The 14,104-nt window shown below is 37.4% G+C and overlaps 1 protein-coding gene across 1 annotated transcript in view; it reads left to right on the top strand.

Moving 5' to 3' along the window:
• The window catches only part of camk4 (calcium/calmodulin-dependent protein kinase IV), a 56,716-nt gene that overhangs the window by 22,874 nt on the left and 19,738 nt on the right, over positions 1-14,104 (top strand). The window contains exons 3-5 of the mRNA XM_064309397.1: positions 9,392-9,454; positions 10,573-10,655; positions 12,625-12,697. Coding sequence (XP_064165467.1) covers positions 9,392-9,454; positions 10,573-10,655; positions 12,625-12,697 — 219 coding nt within the window. The remainder of the gene's footprint in view (positions 1-9,391; positions 9,455-10,572; positions 10,656-12,624; positions 12,698-14,104) is intronic.

Genomic DNA, 14,104 nt, shown 5'->3' with positions numbered 1-14,104 from the left:
AGTCCACAATTTCCAGAATTGGCAGTGGTTGTCAGAGTGCGGACAGGATTGTAGGTGTTTTTTTCCAGACTGGGGGGGGGGGGGGGGAAGGACAGCGCTGAAATAAATGATTAGTTTTGGGGTAACTTGCTTTCTATATCATACATTTTAAAACGTGTATTAATCGATACACACATTTGGATTGCTCTCAGCGGTTTGATACAAGCATACATGCTTCGTAACAAAACCTTTATCTGAAATAACATTTCCCTGATTATGTGCGGTGCCCTCAACTGGCAAATATGCATAATTAAATTTTCCCCAAGAATTAAGAATTAAGATAAGCTCTGCAATTGTAGTATGTGTAGATAGATTGTGCTGTACAAGCGAAGTTGGATTTATATTAAAAGTCATACTACATACTACACAAATTTTAATGTTTTAATGTTTTTTACACCTCAACATGACGCTTTTATTATCAATCAGTCATGGCTTTGTTATTTGTAACTTTTTTTCTTCTTAAGCAAAACACTAGTGATTTCACTGGCTTAGTGTCGGTTACCTTATTTAGGTAACAGTGGGAAATATAAATTTATTGGCACATTCCTAGTGAGCCAAGCGTTTAATGATATTTCTAGACTATAATATGGCAACATATTTATTAAAAGATTTCCTGTGTTAATTGGTTTGAACTAAGATGAAATCACACTTGCTGTAACCTTTTCTAAGGTACCATAGCCCTGTGTGGTGTCTCATTCGGGCTATATTCTTTGAAGACCATGGAATAAATCTATCACTCATTACTGATGAGGAACTTCCTCCAAGTTCTCTCTCTTTTTGCTTTTTGTTCATCTCTCTATTGTTCTATTTATTTTTTGCATGAAGTGCATGTACTTGTTTGCATATTTATTTTATTTCTGAGAGGTAGAGAACAAGGATACATTCTTACATTCTTTTTAATTCATTTTTGTGTATTTTCTTAGCAATTTTCTGTGCTGTCTCGAGAGTAATAACAACAGTATCAGCATCCTATAACATGCCATGGCTTCTTGGTATTAAAATAGTATTAAAATGGAATTATTTGTGTTTGTTACATTGTTGCTATTTCAACCTTTACATTAAGTGTCTTTACATGGCATTTTTTCTGCCTTTCCCATCGATTCCTAATGGCCTTTTGCTCTAACTGTGTGACATTTGAGGTTAGCTTGGCTTCTGTCACTGGATGCATGGAGGTATAATATCTTTTCAGTGAAATAGGTCGACAAAGTAGACTTTTTCCTTTGGTTCCTATTGTAAGATAAGGCAGTGGATTGTCACTAGGTGGTAGTACTCTAAATAAATCAATAGGTGCTGCTCTTTGATTTATGTTTCACTGAGATCACATCTGTAGAGATTTGGGTAAAAAGGATCACCATTCATCACCCACTCATGCAGCTCCAAAGGGTGCTTATTAGTATAAATTGCCTAAGCTTAGTCTAAAGAGAAACAGGATGTAGGCTGTTTTGACCCATTTGCAGCATATGCTATACACTTCATATATAAAGCACTTCATAAGACGTAACAACTTCCTAATATTTTTCTGATATTCGCAGGCCCTGCTATATGTGTAGTATTTAAACAGCTACTGTATGTAATGTTAATTACTTCACAGGTTACTACTTCATTAGCAGAGCTCGTTAGTCATGTTGCCCAACAGTTTAAGGAGTTTTACAGCATATTCATATAGCTGTATATTTTACTGAAGAAATTCAATCCGAGTCCTTTGCTCAAGGGCTCAATGGCAGTGGGATTCGAATGGCATGTTGTGAGTTACAAGCCCAGTTCCTTAATTCAGCAGACTGCTAATGGTACTTTACAGTGTTAATTCTCACACTGCATTTTAACGGAGTAACTGAGGTTCATGGTGCTCAAAGAATCCATCTGGAATGAGCCACAGGAAATGTGTGTGCACAAACATGAACATGATATTAAGTATGGGACATGTTTAACTTGTGCTGATCTGTATGGTTATACTGATGGCTTATAAGATTTTTTAAGGGAGTCTGTTCTGATCACTTACCTAAGACTTTTGTCTCTTCTTGAGGGGTTCATCCTGAGGTGTTTATGAAGGTGACGTCTGTCTCATTCATCCTTGAACCCTCACCACTGGCCTGATTTCATTCAGTGGAGATTTTCAGGACAGAACCAATTTACACTGCACTGATATCAAAATCCCTCTTGAAACACTTCAGAAGGCTGCAAGCTATGTCATTCATGATTTATATTCAAGTTCTTATTTTCATTGGTTCAAGTGATGCATTGCAGTCAAGGAGGGTCTGGGTGTCGAAGAGGGGCTTGTTCCAAACAGACAGCTTATGTTTGAGATGCAGATAAACGGGAGACATATGAATGTCATAGCGTCTCTATTGGCTGGCTTTCCTAGTGCACGAATTACTCGTATGTTGTTTTCTGCCTCCTTGGTGTTATCTAAGTGTGACCCTTGTACAATGTGGAATGCTGATTAATTTCTAGGAATACATAAACCTCTTACTGTTGTGATATTAATTGTTCAGAAATATCCTAAAGTTCCTGATTTCCACAATTTTTCTGTTTTCCACTGCTCATCCTAAAGCCAAAACATCATTCACGTACAGACAATGCAATTTATGAGGGGAGAAAAGAAAGGTGGTGTTGCAAGTCTCAAAGGGTGGAGCAAAGCCTGGAGTTGTATCTGGGGAAGAGTACATTTAGAATGACTTACGCACATTTACATTTTTACAGTATGCATTTATACAGCTGGATGTATGCTGAACCATTATACTATACCTCTACTATACTATAGCTCTTATATTTTGCAACATTCATAATTCATAATTCTTTCTGGACAAAGGGGGGAAACAAACTGTTTGGAAGCTGGCAAAGATGGCAGGAAATGAAAATCCTATAAATAATAGAAAAATAATTAGTTTTTAATGCATGTAGCCTATATGCATTGTTCACTTCCTTCCACATGTCCAGTGAATTAATAATGATAAACCATTTATGGAGATAAAATGGCATCTGTTTAATGCTAGAAACTAGTTGGCCTTGAATGATAATGATTCTGTGGGAAGCAAAGGAACCCAGAGTTTAGGCAAACCCCATTCATAGTCCTTAGTTAAAAGAACTGAAAATAAGATTTTTAATCTGTTAATTAGAAATTTAGGATACTGTTGAAAACTCAGTTGTTTGCTTTTGTGCTACATATAAAATAGATCTATATAAGGGGCAACAGATTCAACAGCCAAATTCTTGAAGCCCAAGGATTTAACTTGAATTGGATGGTAAATGGGAAAAGGTGATACGTGGATGTATTAAGAGGAATTAAAATGGACCTTAACTAATTCATTTTGCAAGAGAAATCACCACAGTTATTAAATAATATATCTGCATGAGGATCTGGCTTGTGGACATCAGATAGATAAATAAAGATTTTTCTTGCATGAAACACCACATGATTAACAGAAAATCCTATTTAAAACAGACTGATTTGCCAACCTTTATCTAACAGCCTGTGGGACAAAAGAGCAAGTAGAATTGGACAAATTTGGGCATTCTTTCCAGGGTGACCGTGTACAGAGAATTGAATTTATACATTCTCTGTGTTATGTTATTAGATTTAGACCGACTGTCTATTACTGTAATCTGTATTTCTCTCATCTTAATGAAAATAAAAATCTGAAAACTGTCAACCTTGCCATGTACATTCTTATAGCAGGCTCTTGTTAATTTAATTTAGGCCAAAAATTAAGCCCGTTTTGATTATTTCCCCAAAAAATGTAAATGCTGTTGTATTTCTCAGAGGTCTGTTTTTTGTATTTGTGTGAGTAAGAGTATTATTATGGGATAGCAAGCATTGTAGTTAACTCTGTCAGGGGAATAGACAGCACTGCTACCCTATGCATTCTATGATCAGTTAAATACAGTAGCTTCATTTCTGTTTTTACACGTCAGTTGATGTTAAATACGGTGCTGCTCAAGGGTAGACCACCTTGTTGCTTATCGGATTTTAACTCTAAATCTCAAGCCAGGCCTGCAATACAATACATGAGCTGTTTGACTGGAAGTGACGCATTTGTGGCTTGTGAGATCCGTAAAGGGAAATCCGATCCAGGGAAAAAGATTGAACGAACTTTGGAGCAGGATGAAGAAATGATGCCCCGCAGGCAGCAGCCTGGCTTTCCTGTGATTTTTTTTTTTTTTTTTTTTGGTGGGTGACTCACTGCGTTGGGGGTGTGTGTGTGTGCTGCTGTGCTCTGAAGACAGCTCCATGCTAGTGAGAGTGGAATCACAATGAATAATGGCTCTAGTGCAGTCATCTAAAGAGCGGGGAAGGTTCTCTTGAGCGAAGCTCATGCACTGCGCAGTGATGTCAAGAGTCAAGTGCTTATGGAAAGCTGGCCTCCTTTTAAGCAGAGAGTGATTTTGGCGTAATGATATCAGGCTTTTTTTTTCCTTTTTTTGGGTGGGGGCCGGATAAACTGCACTCGCAGAGCTTTTTCTTCCTTAGCAACCGGCTATGTTGCCACGTGTCCAATTTCCCTTTTTACTTTCTCCCATAGAGAGGCTAAGTGCTTTTGCCACATGTGTGACATTATTGGAAAGATCAAAGCTTATATTTCTTTTGATAAGGTTGACATTTGTAGATTTAAAAAATATACACAAATATTATATATTAGACCTTTATTTAACCAGGATGGTCAGTTGAGAACATATTCTCTTTTACAATGACGATCTGCCATTGAGAAGACAACAACAATCAGAACAACAACAACAACAACAAAACAAAAACAATAATAAATTCAAAGACAATATTAGTTACATGAAATGCGCTACAGTTATAGACCCAGTGTTAATAAGACATTCGGTACCGGATAATTTAGCAGATAAAGTGCAGGGTAAGCAGGTAGCATAATGCTCATTATAAAATACATTTGCAAACCTCAGTTAAAATGAACTTTACAGGCTCTTTAAAAGCAGGTATGGAGATGAGTGCATCCAGTTGTAAATGTTCTTGTAATTTATTCCAGTAGCTGTAGAGTACTTGAGCGAGAAGCTGCCTTTGTTTGAGAGAACTTGGGGAGGTATAACTCTGAGGGAGGTGGGGGATCTGAGATTATGCTGGGGGGTTGTTTGATGTAGGAGATCTGTCACATAGGGTGGGGTGAGACCTAGGATGGTTTTGTAAATGAATGTGTACCAGTCTGATAATCGTCTGTCATGAAGGGAGGGCAGACCTGACCTGGCATAAAGTTTGCAATGGTGTGTGTGAAAAGGGGATCCTAGGGCAGAACGGTAGCATAATGAGTTTGGATAGCATGGTTTTATTTGAATGTCTATAAAGGATGTCACCCTAATAAAAAATTGGCAGGATGGTGCTCTGACCTACATTACATTACATTTATTTGGAAGATGCTTTTATCCAATGTGACGTACATTAAGTGCATACCGAAGGTCACTGGAACAACTACAAAACACAGGTTCCAAAATGTACAATACTCACTATGTAACTGTTATCCATAGCCATGAACACATTAAGTCCAGTTCACACAGTAAGCATAGGCTAGGTCAGAAAGATATGATGTGAAACTAGGAGGCATGACGACAACATCAAGATAATGATACAATGCAGTATACGTGCTGGATGGAGATACAAGTGTAACATGAAAGTTGGAAGGATACAAGTGATAAGAGCGATCCTAGATTGGGAGTGCCCTGCAGATTGGTGATCTTTGTTGGAGGTGATTACGTTGTCATAAAATAGAGAAATGGGTAGATGTGAAGAATTAACTTTATTCTCCACGTGTTTTACTGGGTTCCAGAATTTCTTGAAATAGAAAAGCTGGAACTGTTGGTGGTAATATGTAACTTTGGCCGATCTTATTGTGAGGGCGCATTTGTTTCTTATTTTTCTGAAGTTCAACCAGATCCTGATTTTCAATTTTCCAAATCTGTATGAATGCCCAGCCTGTAATGTTGTTTATGGATTTCTACATATTTCCTTGCTAAGAACTTGTTAACATCCCTGCAAGACCAACCTATGAACTCCCCTACTCCCCCCCCCCCCCCATCCTCCCAAAAGTTGAATGCGCTATGCCAGCCTGAGATGGAATCACAATGAGGCAATCAAGGCTATCATAAATGATTTGTAGCAGGCAGCCTTTGGTGAGGGGTTGAGAGAGGCACTTTGATTTATCCCTTCACTGCCTGCTTTATTGAGATCAGTCACCAGTCTCATTTGTGAAATCCAAAGGCAAGGAAATGGCCGGTCTTTCAGAGACAGGTGATTCTCATAACATACACAACCACATTATTTTAGGACACTGACAATAGATGGAATGGCATATTGATTTCTGGAGTAATTAATGGTCTATTGATGCGGTTTGCATATTTTCATGTTTGTAACAAGTATTTTTGTGTGATGTACTCACAGGCCAATAATGTCCTCTTGCAATTGTTTATAAAGCCAAAGAGGCTTTTACATTTTTTGCAACTCAATCACTGATTAGATATGTGACAGGTGAATGTCATTCCCTAATTAAATCAAAACTGAATTAGGAATTTATAGAACATAATTGATTTCACACTTGCAATGAGTGGGTGAGCTGGATGCAAAATGAAGATGAAATGAAAAAAATATTGCTAAGAGGAGCCAATATGGCAACAGAACATAGATACCCTAGACAAAGAAAAACAATACCACAGCACAGCAATACATGGGAATACACAGAGCATTCAAGACTTGTAATCTGCATATTTAAAAAAATTACTTTCTGCTGACACAGTGTTTATAGAGTTAATATCAGCTGGGAATATGAGGATGCCTGATAGTTTGCATACTAGTCTAATACACATGCACACACATGCACATACACACACATGCATATGCGCACACACACAATGACATCCTCTGTCAGTAAAGGATATGAAGCTGTTGTAAGTATGTACAATTCACCATAGCCACCTTACAATTCACGGCACAAAATTAAATTTCATGGGGATCAATTATGTGTACGATAGGTCAGACAAGTTAACAACAGTGAATTCAACAATATACATCATTATGTAGAGGCAAAAGTGGATACTGTAGTACGACACACACACACACACACACACACACGTAGTTCCTTGCAAAAACATTCACATATTTGTACACTTTTACCATTTTGTTGCCACCTCAGGTTGCAGTGATGTATATGAAATGATTTTATGTTTACAGCTGGTACAGTCCTCTTTTGTGAAAGATGATTATGATATTTAGCAGATAAACAAGATTGTCAAGGACAATTTGAGTATTTCCAGTTGCACAGGTATTCCACCCTGTTGCTATGGCAACACAAATACAGTTCAGGTATAATTTTGGGTACAAAAGATCACAAAATTGTGTTATGGTGTCTGTGTGTTTAACTTGACTGAACAGTTCATGCATCTATATAAATTTAAAAAATGGAAACAAATCAAGCATGAAGTATTAGATCAGGATAAGGTTACAAGAAACTTTCACTCATTGAGTCATAGTTCGAATATGGAAAAGCATATAATTAGAAATGGAATGTGCTCGTATGATATTCCCAGTTCAGTGAGACAATGACTCAGAGCACTAGGCCAGTCAACACTGGAATGATTTAAAAAGAAACTGAATCACCCAATCAAAATTCAGACTTGATTGTAATAGAAACCGTACCGTAAGTCTTCAAATGTGCATTATAACAATAAACAGCATCTCCGAACTTCAAAATCTCTGCATCCCGACCAACCACAGGTCAGCTGGGTGGTTCATCCTGTTAAGACACTGTTCCACAATAAATAATTCATTAAATAAATAAATAAATAAAAGACTCTATTCCACGGTTGGGTATCCAGTTCTGGAATCCAGAATGCGTCTGCGGCCCGGTCTGCTGTTAGTGTCACTACCCGTGCCCCCCCCCCTTCCCCCCAGGGAAGACTCTGTTGGGATAAACTTACCCCGTGTTATCCCAGCTCCTCTGGAAAAATAAAAAGTTATTGTGAAATTATTCATAGGTGTATTGCGGCAGGCACATGTTTACTAAAGGCATTATGGGTTATAAGGCCCTCAGAAATAAACATCCGTCATAATATGGGTATGATAGAGTGTTTGTCGTTTCAGCACTTTTAAATAGTTTTTTGCATTAGTTTGCACTTACAGTACACTAGTAGTCTTCTCAAACTTCTGTTTTTACTCATAAACACACATGATTCATAGAAGTTACTCCTGTTCTTTTCCACCAAAGAGATAACATGTAGCCTAGTCGCATGGTAGTGTTTTTCCAAGATTATTCTATAATTTAAATCTGCATTCTTTTCTTGATTTAATAAGAGCTGGGTAATCAACCGGAACTACTTTCTCCGGAGTACTCCAGGCCCAGAGTGGTGACCTGGGACTTAACTCCAGCAAAAGTGAATGTAAACAACAGGTGATTAAACAAAATCAACACTTTCCCACTGAATTTACGGCTTTGCGGTGGGGCGAACGGCACCTAGATGGAACCCTCTCGCTCCCGTGATGAGCCGTGAACATGGTCGGATTATCAACAGGCCAGAGCAAACATCGAGCCGTGCGTCAGTGCCCCCGTTTCTTTGTGGGTGTGAGGGAGAGTCTGAACAGGCACAACACGCTACAGGGCCTCTTATCTCACCCACAGCCTATTACCTCTTTGTGCGCTTTCAGGCTTACGAAACGCAAGAAAAAGTGGAGTGAATTTAGGTTGCATCTGAGAGCCCCCCCACCCCGACAGCTGCTATGCCTCGCTGTTTACCTGAAATAGCACACTCTTGTTTTGTCAGTAATGTGGATACCCTGCCTGCCATGCCACCATTGAAAGAAATACATTTACAAGAAATGCATCAGGATTATTTTGCTGCAAGAATTGAATAGGTCGTTCATAATACACATACCGAGCAGAGTAATTCTTTCAACTCGCTGCCACTTACAAGATGACTGCTCTGACAATTTGTTTTATTAATTTTCTCTGCCTGTTTCAGTAAGGAGGCTGAGGCCTTCACAGATAGTCTGGTCTCTCAAGGTTCTGACCAATCCATACACATTGAATTAATGTGTCAGCGCTTGAATTATATACTGTTGGATACTCTAATCTTAATCAACCATACACTTTCTATGGGGTATTTTTTCTGTGGGGCTTTTCTGCAACTGCTATGAGTTTTTATCCATTTCAGTTCAGAGACGGAGTTGGAGTACATCATATGTACGTTATGAATAATCTAATTATATAGTATTATTGAATTTGCCATTTGTCAATAGTTTCCAATTCTCAGAGAGTATAATTTAATATACTATTGTATTGTCCAATATGCTGGAATATCTATGACCAGAGTAAATCGAGTGTTGATGTCAGGTTTTTTTCCCTTTTGTCAGGTTGACAAGAAGATTGTGCGAACAGAGATAGGAGTTTTACTTCGACTTTCCCATCCAAACATCGTAAGTACTTCACATACTTATACTTTCACTCTGCTAATTTATATATCTATACCTCCCACTGCAACCATGTACTTCATCAGTATTTCTTGTGACTGTGAGTTTGCATGTATTACTCCTTTCCTGTCAATGTTCCTCTATGGTTGTGATTGATTTCTCATTCAATGTTAGATACTGTAAGTCTATATGGTGGTAGCCACAAAGAGAATGACACATATTTCACAAATTATTCTGTAATTTTAAAGGGAATTCACAGACAACTTTATAGTAGTTAAGCAATGTTGATAAGAGATGCTGTTCAAATGAAATCTTACTGATTAATACGCTTGCTTTAGAGCAGAACCAGACCTCGCTGATGTTTCCACTGGTTGTTTACAGCAGACAGCTGAAGCATTTTATAACAAGGATGGGCCATCTATCCTAATTGAATGGCCTTGATTAATGAGTGGCTTTGTAATCTAAATTGGTAACCTCTTCTCTCTAAAAGCCACCATGAGGCCTGTGCAGCTGGAAGGATGTAAATAAGGAAAGAGAGAGCCTCTTTTGCTCTCATTGTGACATTTAAAACTGGATCCCATAGTCCAGAGGGCAGATCCATGCTGTAAATTTCATTATATAGCATAATTAACATGTAAAGTGGTATACAGAAGTTTGGGCACCCTGGTCATAGTGCATATTTTGTTGAATTTCTAAGTAAAATGATGCTAACACAGCCTATGCAGGGAATAAACCTAAACATGACATATTCTAATTTTAATGCACAATTATAAGATATGTTTCTGCAAATTTGAATGTACAATTATATTTACTCTTCCAGCGAATACATTGTAATTTGCTGAAATATTTAATGCCTAAGTTTGTACTCAAAAGAGGTTGTCTTAACTTTGCCCTTAGTGATTCAACAAAAATGAAATTTGTTCAAGGAGTGCCCAAAAATTTTCATCATGCTGAATATACCAAAATGGATTGGAAACTAGTCGGATAATGGAAGGATAATTGTCAATGATCTGCATTAATTCATTCAGTCTTTTATTTATTCAATCATTCATTCACAAAGTGTTTGGTCAAAAGCCAAGATGAATAACAACAGTGCTGGTCGTCTTCTTTGCTTGCTCTGGCAGATTAAATTGAAAGAGATCTTTGAGACCCCAGCTGAAATCAGTCTGGTTTTGGAGCTGGTCACTGGAGGAGAGTTATTTGACAGGTTAGTCTGCTCTACCCTTTCAGGGGAAAATTCTACCCGAATTTCCATTTCAGTCACCCACCATCCAGAATGCTCCTCCACATCACGGAACTTACAAAACTAGCATTAGACATCTACAGAAGAGTACAGTGACTGACAAAAGCAAGTGAATATTTTAAACACTAATGAATTCTCCTGGGATTGAAGAAGGGAAGAAAGGAATGCTTTTGATGTGCAATATGATGTGAAAAAAGGTGACTGCTTTCTCTGTCTTTAGATTATTTTTAAATGCAAATTTCTGTCAGAAAGTGTGATGTTTTATTTGTAGCAGGTGCTTGTATAATCTAAGTTTCATAACTGCATCCTGTAAATAAAGAAACTGACCGTTCACATCCAGCTGATTATGCAAGCTGTCTACCGCCAGCCAACTTTTCATTGGGAATTGAGAAATACAAAACCCTTGGGAGAGTAATCTGCTTTTACTTGGATTACTCACAAAAGTCTTGTTCTTGATTTTTCTTGTGAAAAGTAGTGGAAAATGTTTTGTAGACTTCTGCTGTTTCTCTCAGTGGAAAGTTTGAATACTGGAACTTGCCCTGATATTAACCGGTTTCCCGGCTTTCCTGAATTATTTTCCCCATGCAATGCCATCATAGTCCCCTAGGGGTTTGTAAACCCTTGACATGAGTGTTTACTTTTTTCATCTGTTAGTCTCTGTTTGTATACAGTGCTTAAGGATTTCTTCATAGAATCCCCTAGTTAATTTTCTGTAGTTAATTCTTGTGGTTGGCTGCAAAAGTGCACACTTTTCTCAAGGACACATTTTAGGCAGTTGATTGGCCAACTTAAATATTCATGGATTACAGGATGGTGAATTTCTTGTCCATCGTACAGGCAGCAGGAAATTTAAGGAGATAAAGCTGCTTGTAGTAATTCAGTGTTAGGAAGTTAAAAAATGATTTTGCTGATATATGGATGCACACTTTTAATGAGATGTGGCATTAAAAGTGTTCATCCATATTCATGTATAGTGGCCCTGGGACTCAAAGAACTGTAATAGATTTGCTGAAGAAAATGAATTGTAAATGTGTATTCCAGTCCTGCTGAGATAATCTTAGCTGCATTGCAGTCTGACAGACCTGTCAGTAGCCCTAACAGTATGTGCAAAGAGGAAAGAGAACTTGAAAGATGTACTGCATACGTGCCTGTGTATAGTGATGCACACTTTCCTTGGTGGCTTCGAGATAGTTTCTTAGATAATTTCTATTGTTGTTGAAATAATGACTGTTGTGTGAACTTAAATTTTGACTGTATTACTGAAAAATGATTAAGATTTAGTGCTATTATAGTAATGAGCGTATAATATTTAACTGTTGGATGAATACATTGATCATTTCAAGATATTTCTGGGCAGAAATATGCGTGATGGTCTACGCTACTTAATAATAAAAAGCAATGACTAAGGACTGAAATTTTGATTGGTTGCCATTACAATACATTGGTTTCTCCTTTTATCCGACTTGGAAGGCAAAGAATATTTTTTGAAAAATTAATGTAAAAAATGCTAAAGATACAAGAATGACCTTATGAGGCACATTTGACTGTGGGAAGGTCAAGGTGATGAATCATTTGCAAAACAGGTTGTTTGAATTTGCAGGTGTGCACATTTCTTTCAGCCCTTCTGCTTCATTATACATGACTGATTCAATTGTGTTTCTTCAAATACAGTATGTTTTCACTTGATTCAATGAGTGGAAGTTCTCAAGTGGAGTAATGTTATGTTACCTATAAAGACCATGGTGTATTCAGAGTGAGGAAATGTTTTATTTGCAATATTACACACAAGACCATTTTTGTAGTGGATGTCTGAGAGGTCAAATTGGACCATTTGAAAAACTTGGAGAACAAAATAGTTGTTATATTTAAACTTGCCAATATTGTGGTCTAAGATTAGGTCCATTTGCCCCCATCTTTTATTGTTGTCATTCAGGATTGTGGAGAAGGGTTATTACAGTGAACGTGATGCTGCAGATGCTGTCAAACAAATACTGGAAGCAGTGGCGGTGAGTCAACATTTCTGTTATTCCTTAAGTACTTTACTGAAAGGTGTTCCTTATTCTATACTTAAGAATTCACTCTTTTTGCTATTATTTCTGTCTTTCTATCTAGTAGCATTCACCTTTTTTGTTTTACTGTATTAACACCCAAGCAATGAGTAACCAGTATTGTGACTTAAGAGGTAATAAGTTACTAGTACAGTGTAATGCATTTCATTAAAGTCAAGACTTATTCTTTATTCTGTTACCAATTGTATTAATTGGAAAAAAAAAAAAACCATATAAAGCTGGTCTATACCCTTCTCATTGCTCATGGCATATTCATTTCAGTGCCACTGTATGCACTGCCATGGTAGTCTTGTTCTCAAGTGCCCTCTGTTGAGGCAGATCTGAGGAGGAGCTCAGCTGCCTTCTGTGCACTTGACTCAGCTGGGCTCCCATGCTTCTGATGAACACACACAGACGTGTCATCCTGAAAATACTGTGTTACCTGAGCAAATATTTCTCCCAAGCTGAACATGTTGTTGATTGAGGTCAAAATAGGGTTAGGTCAAGAAGGTAAAATTTAGGTGCTTGTAGAGATGGATTAGGCACTCTATTTCTTTCTCTTGATAGTACACATGTAAAACATGTTTTGTTACAACACTAAGGAGGTTGTATCTTGATATTTATGGTGAAGTGAGTTGTTGATTTAATATACATGCTGTCCTCACAGAATACATTGCAAATAACAGATTTGTAGATGCCAATTAAATATCATTGGTGCTATATTGTTTGTTCAATGATATTTCCTCAAATGAAAGGTCTTGCATAATGCTAATTTTTATTTTTTTATTTTATTTTTTTAAACTTTTGAACAGATAATTGCTGTATCATTGCATTATTAAATAACTAAATATTAGAGATTAAGCCATTGTAGTAACAATAATTGTGCATTAGACTGGCACCTAATTATAGCTCATCCAGAATGTATGCATGTTCCTGGAATTATACCACTGGAGGCAAGCAGTTTAATTCTGCACAGAATGGAATAGAAATGGAAATAACGGGTCAGAAAGAGGTGACATTGTAGAACAACCTTTCCTGACATTGATGAAGATTGACAGAGTGAAATCGGGCAAAGGTCAATGGGGACCATTTAGACAGCTTGTCTCAGATAACAGCTTCTTCATTGGAAACCCCAGTGTTAGCCTTAGACATTGATCTTACAGTGACGGAGGGTGTGGGGCAGGAAAGGTGTTGAGCCTTCAGAGTCTAATAGAGGTAATCATTTGAATTAAAATATGTACACATTTCATTAGAATCACAAGGCTCCTGATACTTTATTGCTGTATCAGTTTATTGAAATATGAAATGTGTTACTTCATAAACTCTGAAGTCTTGTTTTTCCTTGTCTGCAAACATTGGAATAGT

This window comes from Anguilla rostrata, chromosome 14 (genome assembly GCF_018555375.3).
Source record: "Anguilla rostrata isolate EN2019 chromosome 14, ASM1855537v3, whole genome shotgun sequence".
Classification (NCBI taxonomy): Eukaryota; Metazoa; Chordata; class Actinopteri; order Anguilliformes; family Anguillidae; genus Anguilla; species Anguilla rostrata.
Note: the sequence above shows the minus strand (reverse complement) of the source record. Positions and strands in the feature narration are given on the sequence as shown.